Source organism: Strongylocentrotus purpuratus, unplaced genomic scaffold (assembly GCF_000002235.5).
Source record: "Strongylocentrotus purpuratus isolate Spur 01 unplaced genomic scaffold, Spur_5.0 spur5_scaffold_11, whole genome shotgun sequence".
NCBI lineage: Eukaryota > Metazoa > Echinodermata > Echinoidea > Camarodonta > Strongylocentrotidae > Strongylocentrotus > Strongylocentrotus purpuratus.
The window spans coordinates 8,774,141-8,797,670 of record NW_022145596.1 but is presented as its reverse complement, the minus strand read 5'-3'; the positions used below and the strand labels follow the sequence as shown (position 1 = coordinate 8,797,670).

The following is a 23,530-nucleotide window of genomic DNA, read 5'->3' as shown; positions in this document are numbered from 1 at the left end:
GCAATTTCGAGATAGTGAGGACGCGCCTACAGTAGAAAAAAACAGAGAACCATCTGAATTCATTTCTTCTATTCGCAGATTATCAAAGACGACCTTGGCAATCATATGCTGCATGGTTTTGGAATAATCAATAGATTTGCACCAGAAATATCGACTGAAATTGTATTCACGAAAGGGCAAAGACGCATGTCTGTGTTTCTGACATTCGAACAATCAAAATGAGAAGACAAAAGAAAAAGAAAACAACAATTTTTAATTTAATGTCAGGGAATTGAGGTCAGCTAGTGATCCTCTCTGTCTCAAACAGAGTTACTCACACATTAGCCGGTGAAAGGACATTTACTGTATCTGCTTCAAAATACTGGAATGATCTATCACTTAAACTTAGAGAGGCTCCATCAGTTATTACCTTCAGAAAGGCCTTACTTTTTACTCCGTTATATACAATGTGAATGGACCAAGTTTGTATATATGTCACCCATTTAGAAAGCATTTCATCAAGCAAGTGATAAATTCATTTGCCTTTCGGAGGCAGTAAAGTTCATATTATTTATACATACAAGTAAATCAAAATGCAGCTGTTATCATTTCCTCCAGTAACAAAAATCAGCGGTTGTGTTCACATTCTGTCATATCTTCCAGGATTTTTGTTTGTTATTATTTTTTAAATTGCATTATTATGTATAGAGCTTTGGAATAATGGTCATTCAATTTCTAGTCTGGCCCACACATGATATCAGAGATATAGTAATAGGAATGCCCCCCCCCCCCTCCTCCTCTTTTGAATGAAAAAAATGGGCTAAACTCACTAAAACTACACTATGGCACAAATTAAAAGAATGCAAAATTTCAAACAGTAAACTGCGATTTTTAATCTTATCATATTCATTTTTCTATACATAAATGATTTTTACAAGCCGATCCCTTGTCTGATTATCAAGATATTTATGATTTCATCGAAACCAAATTTTGCGTTTGCCTAACAGTTTCCATAACACTACAGTCTCTTGGGGAAAACGAGTATGGTAATACCGGTCACTCAAAGATTTTTACTTTTTTGAGGCACTTCTTGATCATCTTGAAGCGCAATTTTGTTTAGGGCTTCAATATTACACCATATCACAGACACTGATAACACGTAGGGCCGTGCATCTCAAATTTAACATTATTTTAACGATGCCTTTAAACTAGTACTGCAAATGTGGACGTGTACTACTCTCACTCAAATCATACTTTTATGGAAGCTCGTAAATGGTGGAAGGGGGAATTTATGACAGGCACTATTGTGATTATCTTTTTGCCCCAATTTCTGACTACAAATTCTGGAAGTTCTGTGGAAGCACACCAGAGAGAAAAATGTATGAATATCAGTGTAGAAAGTACTGTCACTGCTGTCCTTGTGTAATGAAATATTCTTATGCAACTTGGTTGATAGATGATAGTTAATAATAATAATAACAATAATAAGCCGTATTTCAATATCTCTAGCTTTAGATAAAGTTACTGATAATTACACTATATGCATGTTTCTTCGGTATGTCTCTCACTTTTCCTTCCTTTTCCTTTCTTCCTTTTCTTGCGCTTAGAAACATTGTTATTAGGTGCATTATAAATATAATGTATTATTATTATAATTATTATTATGCATAAAGACTGTGTAGCCTATGGCTATGTCTACAGAATGTCCTTGGAGTCTGGTTGACACACATATTGACAAACAAAGTGTCAAATATATCACCTTTTACAAAATTTACAAATCCTACATATTTGTTGGCATGGTAGAATCGATCATTTCTAAGCAATCCAGTCCAAACTGTAAGCATTGACACTTTAAAGTGTTAAGTACTTCCCCCTGCAGTGTACCATATGGAGAAAGTAACAGAGTACTGGTAGTCCCATTTTTTTATATTTTTTTTGCAAGCTCAGTCTCTCATTCAAATCACGATGAATGAATATTATGGGGTGATGTAGAGAATAAATCCCTGGGAAAAGAAATACCTGGGAATTTGTTTCTATGCTGGCATGCTCGAGACCTATTGTGAGACATAAGAGATTGTACTGGAAATGGATATTATATGCCAAAACTCCACTGACATATGATATTTCATAACTGGCCTTGGACTAATATTCAAACATTCAAACTATTTGAATAGCTAATACTACTGATCAGCAAAAGAATATCATTTTTTCCATGACAATCCTATTAGTAATTGTCTCAGTAATAATATCTTTGTTGTTTTGATAGTCATTTTTATCATATTTTGTCTGGTGTTTTGTGACTTCTTTACTTGTGTGCGACGTGCGAAATATGGCTTGCTATTTCGGGTGTACTTAAACAGGGGATTTATTTACCTTCTACTAATAAATGCAGTTGTTGAGTTCTAGGAAACTGTTATTACCATGATAACTTTTCCTATAACTCCTCTTTGGAGCCAAAAGGCGTTAACTATTAATAACAATTTATATTTCAACACTTTAATAAATACAGTTTCAGAAATGTGTCATTGAATATCATTCTCTCGAGCTGGCTTTATTAGTAACCTTGATGAATATGCAGGCAACCCTGATAGATGAAAGAATACCACAATTATCAGGATTAACACATTATTTCAGTTCCAAAATTCATCTGTAAAGAGCCTTGCTTGAAGGCATGCAGAAATACCCTTATCGATCAAGATCATCTCGATAACATTCTAGTCCCAAATCCACACTTTTTCTCCCCACTAGGCATTTCCAAGTTTGCTACAAACACATCCCCATTTAGACTAACAGAACTTGACATATAGCTACATAAAAACCATATGGCTAAATGATATCAAATATATATTTTTATTTTTTAGTCTACAACATTATGGAATGAACTATTGTGCAGATAACATGAGATTTGTGCATAGTTTATAGCAAGAACTTTGATGAGTAATCAAGGTCTAATATGTAATGCCCACGTGAACATTGTATTGAATAATTACCATTTCAATTCAAGTGCATGATAATGGTACTGGCTCTCTGATATTTCATACCGACTAAAGATGACATTAAAAATACTGCAAATGTTGATCTATCCAAGAGAAGAATCCTAACACGATGCTCCTTTACATATAAAACTCTTCAATATCCTGTGTGTAATTCCCTTATGCTATATGTAATATGTGACCCTACAAACGTTTCTTCAAACTAATATCGTATAAATATCCTCTGGTGTGAATGACCCAATACATACTGCTCTCTATCAGTTTCTTCATGGATACATAGGATTATGAGCGAGCAACATGACTGGAAAGATTTCTACGCCTTTTGGCTGAACTTTGCCGCTGTTCCCATGACAATAGAGCGTCGATCTGTTAACGATTATGCCATTCTTGACAGCTGGGACATCGCCATCAGATAATTCGCTTATCTCAAGGGATAAGTTCTTTCGGCAAGCTCCAATTGTGGTAAACAATTTTCTGCTCATCTTAAAAAGGTATTTAACACTTTAACAAGGAGCTGCTAAGCAAAATTTAACCCAAACTGTTACGGATTGTTAGATGATAAAGAAAAACGATCCCAGTCATTCCCTTTAATTTCAGAAACTCACAGCCATTTTAGTTGTCATGACTAAAATAAAAGTTTTGTTTGTGCTAGTTAAACATTTTGCTAGTTGAACAGAATCCCATTTTCCCAGGCAGGCATGTTTTTCCCAATTCTCTAAGATTTAGTTGACTTGATTTATCCTTGTCTATCATACAAGCGACCACTGTTACACAAAGTTTCATGGAAAACTGCACATTTTACATTTACCAATGTAAATATTTTTTTTCCCAGGATGCAGTGCAGGATTAAGGGATATTCCATAATGTCCTACCTCGAGCAATCTTTAGAGAACATGGTTTTGGAGAAAATGTCATTTGTTATGGTTAACCACATTTCATTATAAAAGCAAGTCAAACACAAACATAAATGTTGGCAACAGCTTAAACACGGTTCCGCAAATAATTAACAAAAATCGTCTTACCTCAAAAATCTTTTCCACTTCTTTATGTTTACTGTGACCTTGGTGAGTACCCTATAAAAAGAGGGAAAAAATACACAATGTCAAAGGTCATCCTATTTCGTAGCCTGCTGAGACAAATGAAACCTGTATAAAGAAACATATTTGCATGTTTATTTATTCTTTATAGAGAATAATCAAATAGCAAAACATGCGTACACACTGAATAACAACATTGTATAAAGAAATTAAGGAAATTTAAAAACCTATCCTAATTTACTCAAAAACCATGGAATTATGTTCCATAACTTTACTGAGCATGTACAGTTCCATCCATAAAGGAAGGAACAGAAAATACTCTACTCTAGAACATTATCAATTGTTAAAAGTGGTCATCATCACAAATTACAGGAAATATGTATGTATGTATGTATGTGTAATTGATATATTTGGTAAATTATCATATCGATCCGGCCTGGAAAGATATCGCAATTGCACTTCAACATTGAACATCTGGGTATATATTTCTGCTTTTTTGCGAATTTAGGTTGAAGTATTGCCATCTAAACCTCTGAAGGCAATATTTAAACAATATTAAATGGATATTTTGCACCCAAAATCCTAATTGAACCGCGATTTTACCACTACCAGCCTTTACCTTTAAAGATAAAGACCAGTTATGGCCATGCGATTACATTGTAAAAGAAACGTTGTGGAATCGATCAGAAAAGTTTGATCATTTAGCATATGTATTGGTGTGTACTGCAAGGTTCTGGAATCATCAAACTGATAAGAAATTTGGCCCAATCTTGGTCAAGTTACAAGCACTGTACACAGAAAGATATCTATCAGGTCCAAATAGATATAATATTTTACCAAATATAACAATTAGTAGGCGGTTGCTCAGGAAACTTTGTATCATTACGTATTAGTCAAAACATATTCTTTCACATGATTGGTAATAAGTGCTTCCATTTCATTTTTTGAGAGGGGGGCTTTTCCAAAACTGGTCTTTACCTTTAAAGTAGGCCCATAGGCATCATGCTATCATCTGTAATACACTAAGGAGTACATTAAGGACTATTACTACATTAGTGCTGAATTTGAAACTGAAACCGTTTATCAGTGTGCACATACCTTATCTCACATACCATCATGCCCTTTTTCAATTATCATTTCTTCTCATCAATAAAATGTTGAATACTCCAAGGGTATATCTGCCCATGGAGGGGCGATAAAAATGTCAAAGCAACGCAAGATGTTGAGAAACAGGTGTCAGAAACATTCATTGATTCTTAATAGTAAAAGAACAAACAACTATGAAACATGAAAATGTTTTTACATGGCATAATTATAACATGTAGGTGGATTAGGGGTTGTCAATGTAGTCCTACCTAAATGAACATAGCAGTTTTCTTCAACACAATGTTGGCACTGTAAGCATTGTACAAACAATGTTAACATTAACCTTCATCTTATTCATACTTTATGGTGATTGGGCTCTGGTCTATTTTAGATTTTAATTGTTTATACAAACATCCATTATCATGGAGAGCGTTGATGAATTCTGTTGCATTAATCGTATTGATTGTACATTTTGTGATGATCTAATTAAACTGAACGAAATCATTTACCAAGTATAGTGCAAGGTCACCGTAAGGCGTAACCCAATATCATTCAATTTTTCTTCCCAGATAATTGGTTACGACCTTACGATGAGCTTGCACTATACATGATTTTGTTCAGTTAATTTGATCATCACAAAATGTGCAATCAACATGATTAATGCAAAAGAATTCATAATTGAATGATATTAGTAGCATTTTATACAGAGGGTTGACACCCCTCCCCCCCCCCCAACACACACACACACACATACACTTTCAGATAGGCTTTATGACCTAGTTTGCAGGCAAAAACCCTTCTCAGTTGTTGTCCATAACAGTGTCTGCACAATGAGACTAAAAAAGGATCTGTACTATAGCGACCCTTGATTGACACAGCCAGAGACTGACATATCTAGACTCTGCTCAAGGCTTTAGGAATTATGGTACAGTGTCAAACTAGAGCCTGTGTTTGGAGACTAGGCTTAACCCATGGTCGGGGGGGGGGGGTGCATTGAAAAAGGTCAAACCTGCAGGTCCCTGGTAAAAAAAAACAAAGGAGTACATGCATACAAAATAAATGTTGATTACAAAATAACCGTCCACTTGGACACATTTAGCTCTTGAAAGCTAATAGCAAAAGTAATGTTTTTACAATTATTTTTGGTACCTAAGAAGTACAGTAAGTAGTACACATCTTATTTATTTCATACATTTTATTTAATGTTTACACCCCAATCAGTATACATTTCTCATAGATTCCATTCTTCACACATTTCTTTGAAAATATGCCCCTTGCTTGGGTGACTGGACCAAATGGCACCTTAAGAAGGCATGTACAATGTAAACGACAGTCGGCTAAAAGTTATTCAAACATATTCAATTATTGAATTACAACAACAAAACCCTTTCTCACTGAAAATCTTCTTCTCTCACATGAAGCTCTTCTTGCACACACCAAGGGGTAATTAACCTGACGAATATGAACAATTCACAATGAACCCAAGGTCTGTTCGTCCAGACCATGATGAGTCAACGATTCGCTGGTTATCGTGTCGAAACATGCACACTTGTTGACCTGGTAACGGTAGGAGTGAGACCGCAAAGTTGTGGAATCGCTCAAAGCAATGTTCACATGAATTATCAATCCCTTCTGTGACACCAAAATTTATTAAAAAAATATCAAAAGAGCGATTCCCTATAACGTGTCCCACAAGCCATAGGTCTTTTTCCCACCTATTTCATCTAAAAGGAAGAATATCTTGATATGACTATTAAATGTTGGTGCTCTTTGCTTTCACTAACATTTGTTATAATTTTATCAAGAGATATTTCATTTTAGAATTAAATATGGAGATAAGCAATATGTTGTATGGGGACACACATTCCAATAAATATTATTATTAATATTATTGTTAAATTGGGTTCAAATTTGCCTACATAGGAAAGATTGTATACAATGTATACGTGTAGCATGATCAGGAAGAAAACAATTGCAATTTCTTGTCCAAATGTACAGAAGAATATTTATATTCTTAGGTTGGATTTGTAGCTCTTGGCCTGGAAGGTTGTTTTTTCAAAAACTCCACACTGATCTGCATTTTTTTTTTAAAGAAAATCTTGGACATCAATAAATGTCCAGGGCAACTAATGAATGCATCAATGCAATATGAACTATAAATCATAGTCGTAGGAAGGCTGACATTTCATCTATTTGGATCCTAAAGGGCATTTACTCATATATTTTGACATCTATTTATTCTCTAGCTCTCATGTCTCAACCAATTTTTATATATTTTTTTTAAAGATTTTATTTCTATTTTTTTTTTTCTTTAGCATTCTTGATTTTTTTTATTTTTTTTATTTTATGACGGCTCTAATATCACTGATTTTGCAGAAAAAATACTATTACTTCCTCCATTCATTCCTAATATCCAATGTCAACTCTTTGGAGCAATAAGGCCCAGGTTTAAAACCAGCTGGTTGATCTTACTTTCACATTCTTACTGTCCGAACCTTGAGAGTCTTCTCATTCTATTGTATCCCAAGTTGGCCACTCAGTATTCAAATTTGCATTTCTTTTCTTATTTAAAATCTTTATATATCAATTTGAAATCCAACTACCACATAAGTCTGTGAATATTGATGTGCATCCCCTCTTTCTTTTCTCTTCTTTTTTCTGTCTTTTCCCCCTTTTTACCAATATTTTGTTCTTCCATATTTGTATTATTATGTATCCTTTGAGGGTAGTCATACTATCAAGCTTTGCTTATTTTGTCAACCCTCCTGTTTGATGTTCTCGATTAGTTACACACAGCCTTACCTTATTCTACATATATTCTTTTGTCATGTGTAAATTTGCAATATTTGTTTGTTATATATTTGTAAAAATGCAAAAGAAAAAGAAAATCAAACAGAAATAAATAAATCAAATCAAATCAAATCAAATCAAATCTGTGTAAAAATAGTTCACTGTTATGCCCTTCTGGCTCTCAGCAGGTGATACATGTATGTCACCTCTGAATTACTCTCTCTGATGAACAATTACATAGCATGCAAGAATTTCAAAAAGTATCATTGTTTGACCAATATTTGAACAGTATATATATATATATATTATTAAGTAATTAAAATAATTCTCTTTTTTTAAAGAAATATCCTGTATCGTCTTTACAATTCCATTGCCTTATCTCGATGAGCAACTGTTAAGTCAATATCAACAACACACGCTCTATGAAAGTACAAATGTCATATTGTTTAAGGACTATTTACCTTTACTGTGGTCTTTTTTTGCTCCAATGAAGCTACGCTTCGTGCTGAATGCACATAAAGCTACATGTAGATTTATAAACGTTGAATTTATCTCTCTTTTCTTTCTTTTTTTACAAATTTAATGTAACATATTGGGTTGGTATAATGCCCTTCTGGCTCTCAGCTGAAGAAGCACACAGAATAGCTTATTGAATCCATTACAAAATTCACATACAGGATATATCTGGAAGAAACGACCTTGCACTTGCGGAGCACAATTTTGTTTTCTATAGAAAGAGCGAATTGACAAATGAAGTGGAAAGTAAAGTCAAATAAAGCGAGAAACCAAAACGCCATCCCTGACGTAAAGCTTCATATCAGCTCATGCTCAACTGAGCAATACTCCTTTTTTCGCCCGATACTATTTTTCTTTATAATTCCTTCCCTTCTTTTTTTCCAGTTAACTGGAATTCAATGAATACACCCCTGGCAATTCTTTTCCTAGAACGGAATGAGCTACAATAGTTTCATAAGACATGCCTAGAAATATCTCGAGCTAGACTGCATTCCCAATCAACAACAATCAAAATCAATGACATTTTCTATTAAGTCATGATATTTGCGGAGCCATGTTGCTATCTTTCCTAATGGATTTGACATTTGAATAGGGAATCCTCATAAGATCTATTTTGAGTTGAAGTATTTGACAAGTACTTTTCACTTCCACCAACCCCCAGATCCTTGATCTAGATAGATGCTTAATAATGGAAGGCGCATCACATTTTCACATTAATGTTATTATTTATTGGACAAGAAACTACTCATTCTTGCTACTGTATACAGCTCATGAATTCACCTTGATCTACATTTATCTAAAAAAAAATTGTGAGGATAATAATGGAGACAATTTTAGCAGAAGATGATGAATGGGAAATGCATCTCATTTTCATGCTTATGTTTTGAAATATAAATGGAGATTCTTATCTTAATATGTTAACTTTTTACAATACAAAAATCAATAACACAATCATCATTATCATTATCAATACCATCATACCTATCAACCTCCCGACAACCACAAAGAGTTTCATCATCATTATCATCACCATAGTCATAATCACTTCCGTAAGAAACACAACTCTATGCCTGGGGCCATGATGCTAAGGCATACATGCAGATTACCGAATATTCTAGAAAGAGCCAGTTCTATAAAAGAACATATCACCCCTCTTAGAACAGTGACGTTTACTAGAGTGTTTCTCAACGTCACCGTGACGTCATCTCTCTCCTTATGTCTGCGGGAGCTCTTCGTTTACAAGCACCCTAATGTGAACGGTGAGTAGGAATGAGGACCTTTGGCATGGTTTCCATCCTTCTGACACCCCTCTCCCCCCCCCCATCCCCTTCTCCCCCCCCCCCATCCCCTTTCCCCCCCCCCCCCCCCCCATACTCAACCTTTCCGACATCTACACTTTCAAATAAGAGCTACCCCATCGCAGAGCTTATATCTGTGTACCAACCAAACCACAAATCTGCAGATCTGAGAAACCACTCCTGTCCTTCCCTTTTCTATTTGCTGATTACCTCTACACTTCCTACAAGTGCCTACCAAGTCCATATCATAGACATATATAAATAATGCATCAACCAGAGGTCTGCAGAAATCTGTATATAGATGTAAGAAACCACTCCTAACCTTCTCTTTCCTATAATTTTCTAGCTACCTCAATATTTTTTAAGAGAGCAATAATATCCACCTGCAGAAGGTAGATCCATGGTATCTTTCTTTGTGTAGCAACTACAGATCGGCATAAATCTCTATTTTGGTCTAAGAAACTACTATACATTTGTTTTTTTATTGAACCAAGGAACGTATTGTTTTCGCATATCAAAATAAATGAGTAAAATAAAGATATGGTCATAAAACTCGAGTTTTGAGTGTCTGATTCTTCCCTTCGGATATTTCTACAGTTTATCCCTTTAATTTGATTATTCATTTTTTTGTCACCTTATAGTAAAAGTGCAAAAAATAACAAATCAAGAGGAAACAATCTGTATCGTACACTGAAACATTTCCCTAATATTTCTTCTGAGCTGTCAAACATGTCTCCAAGGTCACCTCTCTGTACAGGCCACTTGCAGTAATCTGTACTATCTACCTCTGCTGCAGAACCTGTCTAGAAAGGCTAATTGCATCCAGTAGCCAAGTTTGTCTCTCCTGGGTGGTGTAGACAGGTGTTTACTGACAGGAACTACTGTACTTTTATCTGTAAATGATCAATCCTGGGGGGTGTTTCACAAAGACTAAGATCAACTTTAAGTTGGACTTAACTATGACAGGCTATTCATTCCACTGGTTGCTCTCACTATTGGTCTCTCAATCATGATCTTTAGGTAATTTCTTCAATATTAAATGAACTATAAAAAAAATGCAAATTCTGAAGATTTGAGACCACTATTTATACGTCCCTTCAAAGAACAATGCCAGTAAATGGTAAGAGCAGACAGTGGCATGAACGACCTGCCATAGTTAAGTCCAACTTAAAGTTGATCTTAGTCTTTGTGAAACATTCCCCTGGTTTGCATTAGACTGAGGTGAAAAGAACTGTAGGCAAATTAACTGAGACAGTAAAAGACACATTTACGAAAATGTTATTACCTTTTTTGGAATATCCAGCCTTGGACGTTGCTTGGCATCTCCATCTCGATCCTTCTTCCCTTCTCTAGCTGGGTTAGGTGCGGATCTAGACTGGAAGTCAGCAATGATATCAGGCATGGGGGATATGAATGGCAGATCTCTGAGTGGACCAGAGTCCTTTTTACTGTGACCACCACTGGCCTGCTTGCTACTATCCTTCTGTTCACTTTTCGCACCACTCTGTTTCGGGGGATAGTTCGTAATACTGAGACACGTCTCTGTCAAAAGGCCGTTGGGGTGGAGAACCGTTTTGGAATCGGAGGCGTTGGAGTTGGAAGAGCTGTTACTACTCCCTCTACTGGCAGAGTTTGTTGTGGAGGGGCGAGAGCTCCCTGGCTTGGAAGTGGATGATGATGACGATAACGATGGCGTGCCATGCGGTTTGGATGACTGATTCGTTGATGCCTTCGGCTGCAAATTGCTCGATTCCGCAGAGCTACCCGATACTGGAGCCTTCGTTGTTGGTTTAACCCCAGAGGTACCGTCTTTAGACCGTCTCTGACTGCTATCCTTTGATTTCTCATGGTTGGAAGGGTGGGCAGTTTTAGAAGACGACGAGGAAGTCGTCGACGATGACGATGACAGCTGCGAAGCGGTCCCAGGCTCGCGCTTGACACCCTTGGAAGAGGATGATGAAGCACCAGCTGGAGCCGGCTTTGAGCTGCCATGTCGATGTGACGATGATCCCTCGGCTGGACTACTCTTTACCTGACTACTGGTTTTGCCACTGCCACTAGGCGTCAAGGAATGCTGTCCTGATGGCTTGGTCTGTCCATTGATGACAGGGAAGTGGCTGATGTTCTTGGTGTCTCCTGGTACAGGTGTTTGAGGCTGGTACTGTACACCATGCAAGCGTCCCAGTTCGTGTGGCTTTAAAACTTTAAAGTTGTCATAGAGGCCCAAAGTATTTTGGACAGTCCTGCTCAGATCGTCCTTGGTGTCAGACTGTAAAGGGTCATAAGCAGACGAAAGAAAAGATGTTAAACATTATTCTGCATGATGTTACATCATTGAAAACTTGTCTTTTCTGTGCTTATCTTCAAAGTCCTATTTCCAGCAAACTTGCCAGCAACAAGTGGCACTCTCACTTTCAAGTTTGGGTGTCATATATAGTATATTTGTAAAGCGCTGAAAGACATTTGTATTAAGCGCTATATAAAAGCTAAATATTATCATTATTATTATATAATTACTTCAAAAGAACAGAAACAAAGTTTTGATAAGCAATAACAGAATCTACAGCTGAAAAGCTGATCCCACCTGGCAATGACAAAAGCAGTAAATCATATGTTTACATACCTAAAATACTAATGATAAACATGGTCCCACGTAAATGATTTTGGCAACTCTAAATTGTTAAGGGTATGTCAATCAAACATGATGGACACTGCCTACAAGGCTTATTCTGACTTGCTGTTACATCATCTTTCCTAGATAAATTGTCAAAACAATGATGCAATAAAAATGTTGAGGGAGGCTAATTGAAACAGAACTCTTTAATATTAGTTGATGTTTGTTCATAGTTTTTTAAACATAAGCAAGTTGTTGAGGTACAAACTTCAATGATTTCCACGCAAATGGATGTTGATTTGGAAACAGCTTATTGCTATCATTATCTTGGGATACAATCAACAGTGGTGAGATTGTAGTGGCAAGAAGATGCAGATTGGGGTGGATGAAGTTTAGTGAGCTGGTAGAAGGTTTACAATGAGAATAAAAGGCAAGATCTATAACCCTTGCGTTAGAACAGCAATGGTAAATGTTTCAGAAACCTGGGATGTAAAGACAGTAGAAGAGGGTATCTTGAGGAGAACAGAAAGAGCCATGGTACAGAGGATGAGTGGCGTGAAACCGTCCAATAGAGAGAACACAAGGGAGCTCATGGAAAGGTAGGGTCTGGGAGATATTGTGGTGGAAGTGGTAAAGAGTGGATGGAGATGGATGGGTTATGTCTTGGAAAGGGAAGATGATAAACCTGCGTGGGATGTGGAAGAGGATAGCATAAGAGGGAAAGGAAGACTGAAGATTTCATGGAAATATATATATGGCCGAGAAGGAAAGCAGTAAGGTTGGTCTAAATGATGAGGATGCTCGAGACAAGAAGAAGTAGAGGTAGGGAGTGTCATCATCATGGCGTGAAAGTCAGTAACCCCTCATGAGAGGAAAATGCTGACTTTATTAATGATGATCATTATCACATGGGACCTGCCAAAATTTCTATATTTTTCTGTACTACAAAATATTCTGTTCATGAGAGTGCTCGACTGTTCTCTCTCTTATGCCTCAGTCACACCTTTGTGTATTTGGCTTGCGTATTGCTGCGTATTGATGGCAAGCCCTTTTAACATTTATATCTATTTCTTGATATCAAGAAATTGATATCAAGAATTACCATTGCTTTACAACAGAAAATCATTTCTTGATATCAAGAAATAGGAATAAATGTTAAAACTGCTTGCCATGAATACACAGCAATACACAAGCCAAATATGCAAAGGTGAGACTGAGGCATAAGGTACCTTACCTTGACAGGGGTTCCAAAGATTGGTCCGCATGAATCCTTCTTAATCGTTGGGGCTGGTACCCGTTTCCTTCGGGCCGCATCCCGGCTGCGATCTTGAGATTGGTCGCGCCCAGCCATTCTGTGACAGAAAAAAAACAAGGAAGAAATGTGAATGGATTTGAAGCAAGATCAATAAGGGATAAGTGTCATTTTTTTCGAGAAATACTCACACAGCTCCTGTATTTCCCTCATAGTTGACTAATAAGCCCGAGATAACAATTTGTTTTTTCCTTTGGGGGGAGGGAGGGGGTATTGCCTGTTGTATCAAATATGAAGACAGCTATAAGGAATTTACTTCACATACATGTATTTATGGATTAACAGGTAATGCCCTTCTAGTTTTCACCAGATCACATGCTATATATATTTGTTTCAGGTTTCATACATGTATCTGGTGTGATTTTGATACATGAGATGTAAAAGTAAATAAGAACATATGGCTAACAATCAATGGTTAAATCTACAGTATGATTAAAAAACAAACAAACAAAAAACATTAAAATACATCGTACATTGTACACACAGCAAACGTAAGCACTCAACATATCTGTAATAATAATAAGTAATAATTATGAACTGCCATATACCTACTCTACATTGTGTTTACATGAATTGAAAATAAAAAATAATAAAGGAGGTAATTATAACACAACTTCAGATAAAAAGAAGACATAATCACTTAACTCCTCAAAGTAAAATCATGATTTTGCAACGACGGGCCTAGCCTTTGTATTTTCCATTTCTAGTCCAGTGTCAGAAGAGCAAATATATGCCTCAGCATTTGAAAGACAGAGGGAAATGTATAAAGAGGGTTTTCTTGATCTTAATTTACTCAGCTGCCAGTATTCACACGCTCTTTTCTAAGACGGGCGTTTGGACGCCACTTGACGTTTTGCTGTGTCTTGATGATACATGTACATTATGATATGATTGGATAGACTATATTATGGTGTACGATGTAGTCTTGATCAACAGGCTTTTCTTTCCAGTATACACATGAGACTGTACAATGTACAGATAACTTTGCATACCCCGGTAAGTCAAAACTGCTGGGACCACAAAAAGTATATTGACTTATGCAAAATTTGACTTAGGATGTGTAAATAACACATTTTTTGCATGGTTTTTTTAATGTTTTTATTGATTAGACTTGGGGAAAATTTGACTTGTGCGACTTCAAGTCATGCAGAATTAATTTGAATTCTATATGCCATATTAGAAAAATATTTATCAAAATGAAGTCAACAATTTTGGGTTTCTATAATAATACATGAATAATCAAGCTTTCACAATTATGTTCCATTATCAATGTCATACAATCAAAGATGAAGAATTATACAATCAAGTCACAATATACATTTCCTATATTCAAACTGTTTTGTCTTTTTATGACTTTTTTCAGCTATTACATATTGCCCATCTAGAGACAGTCTATATATTTTACTTAATATTTTGAGAAATGTTCTCATTAGAGGACCTCAAAGTCCTCAATATAACCTTTAAACATAATGTAAAAATAACTTAATATTTGCAAAAAGAGCTCATTTTGACATCCTACCGCGCTTTAAACCATCACACTCAGCAAAGTAAGCATTAACGCATTGCATTTATGTGAACTCCTTGCAATATACATGTCATATTCATAGGCACACGCAGGAGTCAAGTTTGCCCTCACGACAGTTCCTCTTTTCCTTTAACACATATCCTGTTGTTACACATAACATAAGTACACGCTCTACAACCGGCCAGAGCACTCTATGTGCGAGTTCCCTTTACAGTTCCCTCGAATTTAGCCAGGGGGGGACCTCGAAAGTTCCTTTTCCTTTCGTGTCCCTATTTGTCATCTATCTCTCCCTTTGCCTTCTAAATTTCTGACATGGCACACTGACTGATTCATGCTAAAGTCCCGATGAATCATTACCTTTCTGACTTGAACGAGAAGACAACAACGTAACTGTAATACAGCAGCTGTATGTGAGACATTTTACAGCCTATCATGACCTCACGTTCAAACAAGACATTGTCTGAACGCTGAGAGCTACAATGGCATTGAATCATCATCCAAATTCAAAAGTAAATAGTTTTTTTTTATATTTCCAATCAAATATAAATAACCAAAAAGCTCACTAAATGAAGCTAGTAACCATCTATTATTATTTTTATTTACATTTTCAGATTATAACTCTGAGAAAAACAAGATAAAAGACAGATATTTCTATGTTTACTGGTCCCTAAGTGATATGTGATATAACTATTAATTTCTTTGTCTAAATTAATTACCACAAATGGTAAATAAAAGTGCAGTGATACATACACTGACTTCGCACAGAAACAGGTACCTCCCTGTACAAATACTAATACACACACAAAAACCCAAGAGAGCTATTACAAGCAGGGAAAAAATTAATATTTATTTTTCGGGGCTACTTTTCAAGCTTGCCTGCATGAAAATAACATTCTAAAATTTGTTTTGCATTGAACTCTATGCAAATTTACAGGGGCTCTTTTCTGATTTTCGGGGGCTATTGTGGGCATTTCGGGGGCTACTTCGCCCCTATCCCCCGTGTATTTTTTTCACTGATTACAAGTTTCTCTTTATAACAAACAATCCAGAAGAAGAGAAAATAATTTGAGGCCAAAACAAAATCATTTGGATGGCAAAAGACCTCTAGGCCTCCTGAGAAGGACATAAGATTTTGAAGTCAGTAGAACAGTCAACAGTGAGTGACTACTGCATAGCTATATGTATGCACTATTATTTTTCCAGTCACCATCAATTAATGTCTGGAGTACTAGCTACAACTAATGGGGGCAGAACTGGTTAGAGGAGGGGGTGCGTAGGGGGGGGGGAGCATTGGCACTCCACTAAATTTTTACTTGGAAATTTTGCTCATTCCTTCAATCAATTTTTGGCATTTATTTTTGTTGGTAGCAGAACCAGGGGAGGGCCCCGCCCCCTCAAAAACAGGCCAACACAACTGGCCACTCTACTCAGTCTGTTTCACAGACTACAAATAGCCCCTAACTCATATCAATGTTGACACACAGGGCATGCATGACCTTCAACACACGAGGGCAGTGTAGGGAACATGGCCGAGGGACCGACAGTGGTATTTTTGTTTACAATCACTGGTGATTAGTCAATAGGAGGGAATTAGATTACTCATGAAAATTTATCACTTAACATGCCCAGACACGTGCTAAGAGAGGGGCAAGGTACCAATTGTATGCTTATTAAAACGATTGTCCCATTAAACAATGCTGGATATGCACAGACAAAGACAAATAAACACTAATTTGATTAATAATAAATATTAGCTTTGAGGGTACATGAATATTTATTTCTCACGTCTCTCCCTGAGCCTGAGGCGTAGGTATTAACATAAAATAGATGATCTGATTCTGATCGCATGTGGGCTCGACAGCTTCTCTCATGCTTTGTAAAAAAAAAAAACACTAGGTCTGTAATTCACTTCTGGAAGCTCAAAAAGACATTTGGAAAAATCAAACGAAATATATAGCTTTAATAACTAAAAAGAAATCTCATATTATCCATAGAAAACATGGAAGGGTTATCTTTACAATGTGAATGATAACTGCATCAAAGTACATCTTGCAAAAAAATGGAATATTAATACACTTACTTACAGTTATCGGCTGTCTTAATGCATTTGGTATGTACAGTACATGTACATGTAAGCCTACAAAGAAAGTCAGTTACATCCCAGGAAGTCATGAAGAAAAGATCACAAAAATAATTGCACTTCGAGTTCACATTTCTGTGCAATGAAAGATACCTTGCTACCTCAAAAAACTTAATAAAAATGATGATCAAGTTTTTCATAATATGAAGTCATATCATCATCATGGATTGCTATTCACATCCAGACATACATGTATGTACCTATTATCTAGATAATCAAAAAGTCTAATGTGAACATACATGTAGGTACCTAACAATAATATTATTCTTCCAGTTTAAAATAATGGATACTTCCTCACAAAAACAACGACCTGGTTGAGATACCAGTAAACATGGCTGCTAGCAATTGTCTTTCATTCCCAAAAATTCACATCTCAACTACACAAGTACCTGGTATTTTTCTGATCAAGAACCCCCCCCCCCCCTCCCGTGCCCCTCCCCCTCCCCCTTTTGAACAGCAGGTGAGAGTAAAAGCTATATAATACTCTTTTCACACTGGTTTTGCTTAACACTGTACTTTGCTTAGCCCCGTACTATCCTTAACCCCGGACTATTTTTTGGGCTTTTCACACACGCTGTTTTTTAGTCCCGTACTAGCGCCTATTCCGGAATAAGAAAATTCCCGTTGTTCTCACTGCATTTCGTTAACCCCGGATATCGTGTATGTTATGATTGGACATACTTCGCATCTGGCCAGCTGCGATACGCTCCATTGCGTAGTACCGGACTATTTTTTGTTTCTGTTCTCATTCATTTGCTTAGCACCGCAATTGCGGGGTTAGCAGGAGTTAGCACCACAATTGCGGAGTTAGCCCTGCTATTTTGCAGGGTTAGTTAACCCCGTACTATAGGTGGGGTTAGCCAACTTTAGCCCACTTTGGTAAAAACCAGTCTGAACAGAAAGTGGAATAGGCTTAACCCCGTACTATAGGTGGGGCTAAGACCCCCCCCCCCCCCTTAACCCCACCTATAGTACGGGGTTAAGCAAAATATTGCCAGTGTGAAAACAGTATGAGTGTAGATTGCGGCCATTCTTGCTGCTGTGTTGATAACTCAGGTCAAAGTTCAAATGCATGAGTGAGGATTACTCATATCGATGGCATATTTGTCATACTCGCTCAACTCTTCCTGCATCTAGAGCCCAAATAAAATCCAGGGTTGAGGTGCGATAAAAGTACAAGATCCGGACCTCTCACTCACGTGGCCTAGTTTGCATGTGCAAACCATTTGGAGGGGAGGGGGGGGGGTCATTATTCAGCCTTTTTTCTGGGACTGTCCCAGGAAATGGCCCTGTCCAAGCATAATAAAGACTATGATACTGTGTATCATGCACAACCCATAGACTTGTGTAAACAATGCTCATAACTTCTTAATGAACTTTTGTCATGCAATAGATGAGTTTCATTCACATCATATTTCAATTAAATATATCTTTAACGGCTACTCAAGGGGAGCAGCAAAAAAAAGTGGCCACTGTAAAAAGTTGGCCTTTCAAGACATTGTCCACGAGACATTCTTTCTATACTGAGAAAATATGATAACATATACATGTATGTGACCATTAGAGACAGGTGCCCTTTATAGAGAGGTGTCCACTATTAAAGGTGGTCTCACTGTGTAAAAGATACTCAAGGGGTGGTTTGGGTGATCTTTATAGACAGGTTGGCTTTCTAGTCTTCCAGTAATTAAAGTTGTATAGCCTAATCAATTGTATGTGTCAAAAACATACTGGGAAAACAAGAGGCCAGCTTCTTGATTAGTGTTGACTTACTGTCTAATATCTGTCAATCATAATACTTTGTAGGAGCAAAGACAGCATGTGGGCAAATACATACTCCATAACTTTGCATTTATAAGTCCTGCACACTGCATTATTATCAGTTTACTCATAAATCAATACTGTCTGTAACTTTGAGTGTTGACTGTTGAATAGTCAAATCAAACTATAATATGAATTATATTTCGCTTTGATTTGATTTATCGACATAATGCTTGCCAAAATAAATTAAAAATTGCTTTATGAGGATAAGTCTTTTCTGTGAAAAGCGACACACGTTCCCTATTCTCATCAATAACCTGACGTACTATCAAATACATGCACTGGAGGTGATGAAAATGTATCACCTCATGAGACAGAATTATGGAATGTGATGACAAACATTTCTTGCTTAATAATCAGAAAATGTAATCCTCACAGGATAATATTAAATTGGATATGACATATGTATGACAAGACTAATCCATATTGCCTTCAATACACCGGTTCTCAGCCCTCTACATGGAAAAGTCATTCAAACTTTGTATTCATAATCCTTTTATTGCTAAATCAAGATTATGTTTGTAGATTTGAAATTCATAGCAATTTTTCCAATATTCGATCCTCCTGAATTGGATTGAAATTACAAAATTGATGTGATGCATCACATGAAAAAATAAAATTCAAGAATGCAAAGAATAAAGAAATTCAATGAAATTTTAATTCTCTCCTTTGATTTAACTCTAAGGGTGGTATTCTTGAAAGCGGACTAACTTTAGTCCTTGGTCTAATCCTCCAACTAAGTATATGAACTAATCTGTTACTAAATTAAAATAAAATGTTTTCATTAAGGAAATATTTTGTAATACCAAAGTTAATTACAACAATATAACTATGAAATAATTATGTTATCATGGTAATTTAGTAACAGATTCATTTATTCAAAAACATATTAATATGGACACTTGGCATTCCATACTTAGTCAGAAGATTAAAGTACCATGGACTAAAGTTAGTCCGCTTTCGAGAATACCACCCTAATATTTTTTAATGTAAACACAATTGGCAAGGATTTCTTTTTTCTCTTGGCAACCAGGATGGTGGTGATATGAAAGGCCATTTAGTATCAAACATATATAGAACACTGAATAATAAATCAGCTCAACTGAGTATATTGCTTATGAAAACCTGAAAAGGATACCCACAAGACCCGATAACCCAATAACCCATGTTCCCTTTGACTTTTTTATCAAACCCAAGCAAGATCATAAAAGAACAGTGTTTATGTAAACTGCTGGTCTAGATTTATAGGTTAACAGTGCCCTCAGTACCTCTTTCACAAGAGTTCATGACTTGTAAATCAGCAAATTATCAGCGCTGTGTCAACAAAATCAAGAAACTCGCCACTATTGGGCATTTTCAAGAGTTTTTCCTCTCTGTCTCTTTGTTTTTTGTCCCTGGTGCGCACTTCAAGATTCCCTAAAGGTACATAGGCATTCATCATTTGTAACATTTATATTGTCAGCCTTCCAGCTTTATCGTGATTTATTCTCCCATTGTCGTGATATTTTGCCCGACTTCTCCGTGTTCTGATAGCGACATCAGTGTTTCGATGAAAACATAAACAGAGTGGACTTTTTTACAACTCAGTTGCTGAGATGAAGTGTGATTACTTGAGGTGTTATTAGTGTTTTGATGGTTTTTTTGTTTTACCTGACTGCTAAGAAAGTGTGTGCTTGCTTGGAAGTATAAGCAACCACCGTACCGACAGCTTCAAATCCTCTCGGAGGGACTTGGTAATGAAGATTATGCCTTATAAAAAGGCACTTTAGCACATTGACTTGGTTTCAAACCAGATAACTAATTATTAAAGATTGCTCCCATCACTGAAAAAGACTTTGCCAGTTGTAATAATCAATGTTGTAATTCAATCACTTTACAGAATTAAAAACATTTACAAATCTGGATATATCTCCTGATCTTTGCCGAAGTCCCATTCACACAAATTTATGGTTTTATACCATCCCACAAAGGACAAACCATACAAAAAAAATTGGTGGCATAGGCACCAAAACAAATTATTTTTCTTTAACTAACCACCACAACACCTGTAATTTGATGCACTGCAAACAATTTAGCGGTTTCCTCTTTTATGAGATAGATAACATTAAGTAGGTATACTGGTCGCAACTCATTTCCTTCTATATACATGTATTAATTTCAGAATTAAATGGTGTTGATTACTGGTATATACATGTATGCAGGGATATCGAAATGAGTATCAATACCATAAATTTATAATTTTTGAAAGAAATCACACTCACCCGTATCTCACTTACATTTGCCAATAATGAAATTGATATGATTATAGTTGCATAGCTTTGAAAAACATAATTTTGTTTTCTACTCACATAATATTGTAAACTAGGATGTTGATATAACCAAACATACCGGTACTACATGTACGTGCACCTGGTATACCGTACACGTATATTATCATCTAAAGTGAAAGTAAATCCCCTGACATAATCACCTTTGCAAAGGACATTTGTTCTTTGTAAATGTTTCATAACTGAGATAAAAAGAAAATTATAATCAAATCAGTAAAATTCATCAAGATGGCAGAAATTTATTCATATTCATCTTGCCTCCTGAGTGAACTCCATGACATGTGTTATGCATGAGCTCAGTAAACCTTGCTCATGTTACACATGTCTATGGTCTACCATAGCAGTCTCGCCCCCATTCACACTTACAAAAATGATCGGATAGTTTTATGAAAATTGTGACTGGTTTGGATTTTTTGGTGGCCTGGACTCAAATTTTGATGGCCCACCTCAAACAGATACACATACATGTATTTTGTTAATGGTTCGCACTTTGTTCATTTTCTGCATGTAAAACTACATTGATAGGTGCACTGTATAATCCCCTTCTTTCTAGATTTCTATCTCTTTCAAAACTCAATTTGAATCTTGCGACTTTATATCTGTTTCCTTCATATATTTTTGTACTACCGTTACATGTACAGTATATACAGTACCCTCTCTAATTCTCTATTATCTTCTCCGTGGAGGTACATGTTCACAGGTACAAAGAAGATTTTAACATTTATACATCTAACAAATTACAAAATTAGGCGAAATCAAATTAAAACGTTATAAAGTACAGGTAGGAATTAGGAAACACAAAAGCTTCTGGTATTACAGTATAAATGTCATTGTTTGTATTTTTGAACAAATTTCCTCTGATGTGAAAGGGCCTGTATGATATCTGCCTAGCCTTCCTATATCATGCCCTGTAGACTGAAGAGATATCAAATAATTGTGAAACTCAATCAAGGAGCTCCAAGCTTCACATGGGGTTCATGGAAATCAATAAGGTATCACCCTCAAACACGGCAAGGACACTGTCCTTTTTTCCTCGGGCGCATTTTGCTCTCTCAAATTGGCAACGCGATCTAGGCAGCAGACAAGAATCCTCTTCATCGAGTCTACTGCCCTCCTGGGAAATGGACCCTTGGCTGGAAGGGAGAGCTTCTTGAAAATGTATTGTAATGCAGAAAACAGTCATCTTGATCAATATCATCTGCTGAAAGGCAGAAGGGCATAGATTTAATGCACAATTAACATAACGCCCTTCTGGCACTCTGCAGATATGATCTTTGGAATTATCAATAGTTTATATACGTATCATGTCTTTCCATGGTTAAGTGTGGTATTGTTGTTGTTGTTGTTGTTGTTGTAAGGAGAATGTGTATATGTAACTGCCCGTTTAAAATACAGCCGCAGGGCCAATGGGCAATTCACCTTTTTAATATTCTAATACAGCCAAGATTTCAAATAAAAAAGTTATGACAGCAAACAAAAAAATAAAAATAAATAAACTCACCCCATACAGAATTTGCCTATAGGAACAGGATATTGTGAAAAGTTTTGAATTACAGAGCTGGTAAAATGATGGTATTTCCCATAAAAAAACCTTAAAGGTTTATCAAATTTATTGAAAAATGGCTATCACCAAGCTTAAAAAGCATGAGGCCATGTAAAAAAAAAATACAAGAACAAAACAAATTTACATCAGTCACTGTTGCTGGAAATAGAAGCACATCTAGACTTAGAAGTGGCAGAAGTAGAAGTTGGAAATGGAATATCATCTAGACATAGATGTATTAAAGCTAATACATCTAAAAGTATTCAACAAAGGCCCTAATTCGACCAGTCTACGTTCATTTTTTAGTTAAGAAAAACATTTAAAAAACATCAAATTTACAAGTGGTAATGCTTAGGTTTTGAAACCTCTATTAAAATAGATTTTATTATGGCAGATCTGTCGTTCATAGTGCGTCACAATTTCAGGTAGAAACTAAAAATACCGTTTCTTAACGGTGCTCTTTGACAATAAAACAGGAAGTTCACCCATATCAGTGGAAAATGTACACATACCATTTGCAGTTTCAGTCAACCATCATTTAACCGGTACTAC

At 36.2% G+C, this 23,530-nt stretch overlaps 1 protein-coding gene across 1 annotated transcript in view; it reads right to left on the bottom strand.

Annotated features, from left to right (window-relative positions):
• Nucleotides 1-13,695, bottom strand: part of LOC100891049 (uncharacterized protein DDB_G0271670) — a 39,259-nt gene extending 25,564 nt beyond the window's left edge. Inside the window, exons 1-3 of the mRNA XM_030980566.1 lie at nt 13,548-13,695; nt 10,985-11,968; nt 3,995-4,045 (exon numbers count right to left, since the gene is read on the bottom strand). Of these exons, the coding sequence (XP_030836426.1) occupies nt 3,995-4,045; nt 10,985-11,968; nt 13,548-13,664 (1,152 nt within the window). The 5' untranslated portion in view covers nt 13,665-13,695. The remainder of the gene's footprint in view (nt 1-3,994; nt 4,046-10,984; nt 11,969-13,547) is intronic.
• Between the last annotated feature and the right edge of the window lie 9,835 nt (nt 13,696-23,530).